At 30.7% G+C, this 3,700-nt stretch overlaps 1 protein-coding gene across 2 annotated transcripts; it reads right to left on the reverse strand.

Moving 5' to 3' along the window:
* Positions 1-1,321: 1,321 nt before the first annotated feature.
* LOC147076045 (elongator complex protein 3-like) lies at positions 1,322-3,181 on the reverse strand. Of its 2 annotated transcripts, none has more exons than XM_085941736.1 (2): positions 1,820-3,181; positions 1,322-1,564 (listed from the first exon to the last, which is right to left on the reverse strand). In XM_085941736.1, exons 1-2 carry the CDS (start codon positions 3,179-3,181, stop codon positions 1,322-1,324), a joined length of 1,605 nt encoding a protein of 534 aa, XP_085797862.1. The 2 variants fall into 2 exon arrangements, with proteins under 2 accessions (XP_085797862.1, XP_085797861.1); XM_085941735.1 differs by having other exon boundaries at positions 1,322-1,575; positions 1,801-3,181.
* Positions 3,182-3,700: the final 519 nt, after the last annotated feature.

Raw genomic sequence — 3,700 nt, forward strand, 5'->3', positions numbered from 1 at the left:
CTATATATTTAAGACCTTTTCTTTCTTTGAACATCTATTTTTTATAGGCAGTAAAACTTTCCATTATAAACTAAAAAGTGAAATCTAGAAAATAGATACTAAAAAAAATATTTTATACATTTAAAAATTTAGTAAAATCCAATCACACATACAAAAACGATTTTTTTAGTTGCAAAAATGTTTTAATACAGTTTAATAAAAAAAGGAAGAGGCTTTCAAGACAAACTAATCTATAAAAATTGGATTAACATAATTTTAATCAAAAAAAACATAATAATTATGCATATGAGGAATAATAATCTCAATCGAAACATTTATAACATATATTTATATTTCAATATACAAGAAAAGCGAAAATTATAGTCAAATTTTATAGGATTAGTCAATATAGTGCAACATTTATATTCAAAACAAACACATAACTCATTGAAAAATGTGAAAATATGTCTTTCATAATTAAAAAAAGCTATATTAATGAAGTATACGAACAATTTTGACTTGTAGTGCACAGAGTTTGAAATGCAATAGATGACCGAATTTAGTCGGTTTATAATATAATATATAAGTGAGGGCATCATAAAAATAAAATAATCAATCTAAGATATCTAGCAGCCAAATAAGAATTAAACGAAAATTTGTAGATGGTATTGAAACGAATATCATAAGTTAAGCTTATATTGCGATAGAAGTCAAATTAACTGGACATAATATGATAAGGGATGCAAGTAATCGGCTTTACCATCAAACTAAAATCAACATTTCCTTCAGAATACTAAACTATAATGAAATTCTCCAATATTTTCACCTGATAATATGGTATGATCACGAAGAAGTTAAAATTAATATAACACGATCGGTAATATCCATTATTTTAGGCAAAAATATAGACGTTATCATGGTAAAAATTTGTGAATAATTAATAATACGCATCAAAATAATATAAATCAAATGCGAAACGATTATAGGGGTCACCTTTGATATAGCTTGTTCCTCGAAAGGAAAAACAGGTGAAATAAAAACAGCCCTTGCTTATTAAAAATAAGTTACAATTTTATTTTCTTTTAATATGAGCATATTCAGTTATAAATTAGTTTACATTCGAACAAAAGCAACATTTAACTTCAGCAAGAAGTATAATTGAAAAAAAATTGTTTTTATTGAATACAAGAACAAAGTTTTAAGGGTAAATTAATGTTTCTTAATGGAATGTAGATTTAACTGGAATATATATGCAAATAATGTTTTAAATAAGAAAGCCAGTGTAAATTAAATAGTTTTTAAAGGCAAAAAGGTGTAAAATAAAGATTATTATTTTATTTTTTTAAATATATTTTACCATATACGGGCCTTCTAGAAAATATCCAAATTTTTTATAGTATGTTCGTGTTCCTACACCTGAGATGATAGCTATTTTTTTGCTCTTGTGCTCTTTCTTAGCTATTTTTTCCGCCTCATCAATTAGCAACTTACCAAACCCTTGATGTTGAAACTTCAAACTATCATTTTGATGAACAGGAACAGAGCTCCCATAAACATGAAGTTCTCTAATTACACTTACATAATTGTTACGGATAGCTCTAGGTCTTATTATCTTAAAGAAATTATTTTCAAAAATGTTTTCATTTTCATCTAATTTATGGAGTCTTTCTCCGTTTCGTATGCTCTTTACAATTTCACTTTCCCTTGAATTCAACTTCATTTCAACAGCCTCCAAGTTTTTATTTTTTATGCTACAGCATTTACTTTGGGGCTCTTCTAAATTTAAACAACAATTTTGACCAACATTTTTTGTCGCCTCACCAGTAATAGGTTTATTTTCTTTTAACTCGGCTCTGAATGTGTCCGAGCTACATTTTCGCAGCCTTAACATGCCGACTAATATATCTTGATTTATATCTTCATATGCCAAAAAAGTTTCCCACCCATTATTAGCGGCATAATCACGTCTCACAAGCTCAATTTTTTGAGGAAGTATACCTTCATGTATATTTTTAATTCCAACTTCTCGTGTGCGCACATCCCTACACCGAGTACCATAATCTTTCATTCTAAGCAAGGCAACTTCTCTTATATTTCCGTGTTCCACACCACTGCTAACCAAAGGCATCGGTATATCCCTTTGAATTCTGTAGATACGTGTCCATGGAGGCACTAAAGCAAGTATTCTCGCCAAAAAATCAACAAGTTCATCAGGGCTATAATTTTTATACTTCTTGTTTTTCCACAACTCGTACAATCCGGTCCCCCGAATAACAAGTGTAGGATATACTTTGAGTCCATCGCTTCTGAATCGATGACTCTCAAAGAATTCAATAAATTGGGCATAATCTCTTTTCATAGGAACATTTGGAAGGTTCGGCATCATGTGGCTTACAATCTTATATCCAGCATCTTTCGTCAAGCAAAAAGCATCACAAACAGCTTGAACGGTATGACCCCGATTTGTATCAAAAGCAACATCTTCATAGACACTTTGAACCCCCATTTCTATTCTGGTACATCCGTAAGAAAGCATTTTAGATATATGCGTTCGGTTACAAAAATCGGGACGGGTCTCTATTGTCATTCCAACACATTTTACTTTTGACTTCTCACTTCGTTTTACTGATTCGTCAAGCGAAGAAGAATTACTTCCAGACAAAGCGTCATGCAAATTTCTAACAAACCACTCTTTGTAATGATCACTCAATGACATAAATGTACCACCCATTATTATATACTCCACTTTATCTACTGTGTGGCCAAGAGCTTCGAGTTGAATTATTCGTGTTCTTGCTTGCTGGTATGGATCATACCGATGCCTTATCGCTCGCATGGATGTTGGTTCATATCCCGTATAGCTCTGTGTGCTATATTCAAAGTCAGAATCCGGACCACCCGGACAATATACACAGATATTTCCCGTAAGTGCAATATGTGGACATCTGTGTGGCTTACACATTACTGCCACGACTGCTACACCAGATGCAGTTCTAACTGGTTTTGTCTTAAAAATTTCTCGCAAATGCCGATGCTCTGGTGGAAGTGCACCAAGCACATCTACCATTGTCGGTATTCTTTTAAGTTTGTATTTTTGCGAAATCCTATTTTGAAGAGCACTTATATTTATTTTATTTTTCTTTTTATGTGATTCTACTATTTCTGCGGATATTTCAGAGCATGCTATGTGATAATTATCCATTGCTGTAGTTTTCATTCTATCTATTTTGGGGACATATAAAATCACTCGTTCAGTTTATGCACACAAGATTTAGAAATTCAAAAATTTATATTTTTAAACGCCATCATCAAAAATTTAGAGCAAGCAACATAAAAGTGAATATCTTAAAATACTACGAGCAATTCAAAGTAAAATTAACGGAAAGTAACTTATTTTTTTATAATATTTTATGATGTTCAATCTTATATTTGCCAAGCAAAACTTTATATCGACTATAGAACGAGTTGCTCAATATTATTAACTCACATCTTTGTTATAATTTTGAAAAAAAGCAATATATAGTTTATTTACATTCGATTCAAATACATTTGCCAAGAAAAACTTTATATCGACCATAGAAAGAGTTGCTCAGTGCTTATTAACTCACATCTTTGTTATAATTTTGAAAAAAAAACAATTATAATTTATTTACGCTCGATTCATAGACATTTTCCAAGCGAAATTTTAGATTTACTATAGAACGAGTTTCTCAATGTTTAT

The sequence above is a fragment of the Rhyacophila brunnea genome, unplaced genomic scaffold (genome assembly GCF_057557595.1).
Source record: "Rhyacophila brunnea isolate RB1 unplaced genomic scaffold, BYU_Rbru_1.0 scaffold_133, whole genome shotgun sequence".
NCBI classification, from domain to species: Eukaryota; Metazoa; Arthropoda; class Insecta; order Trichoptera; family Rhyacophilidae; genus Rhyacophila; species Rhyacophila brunnea.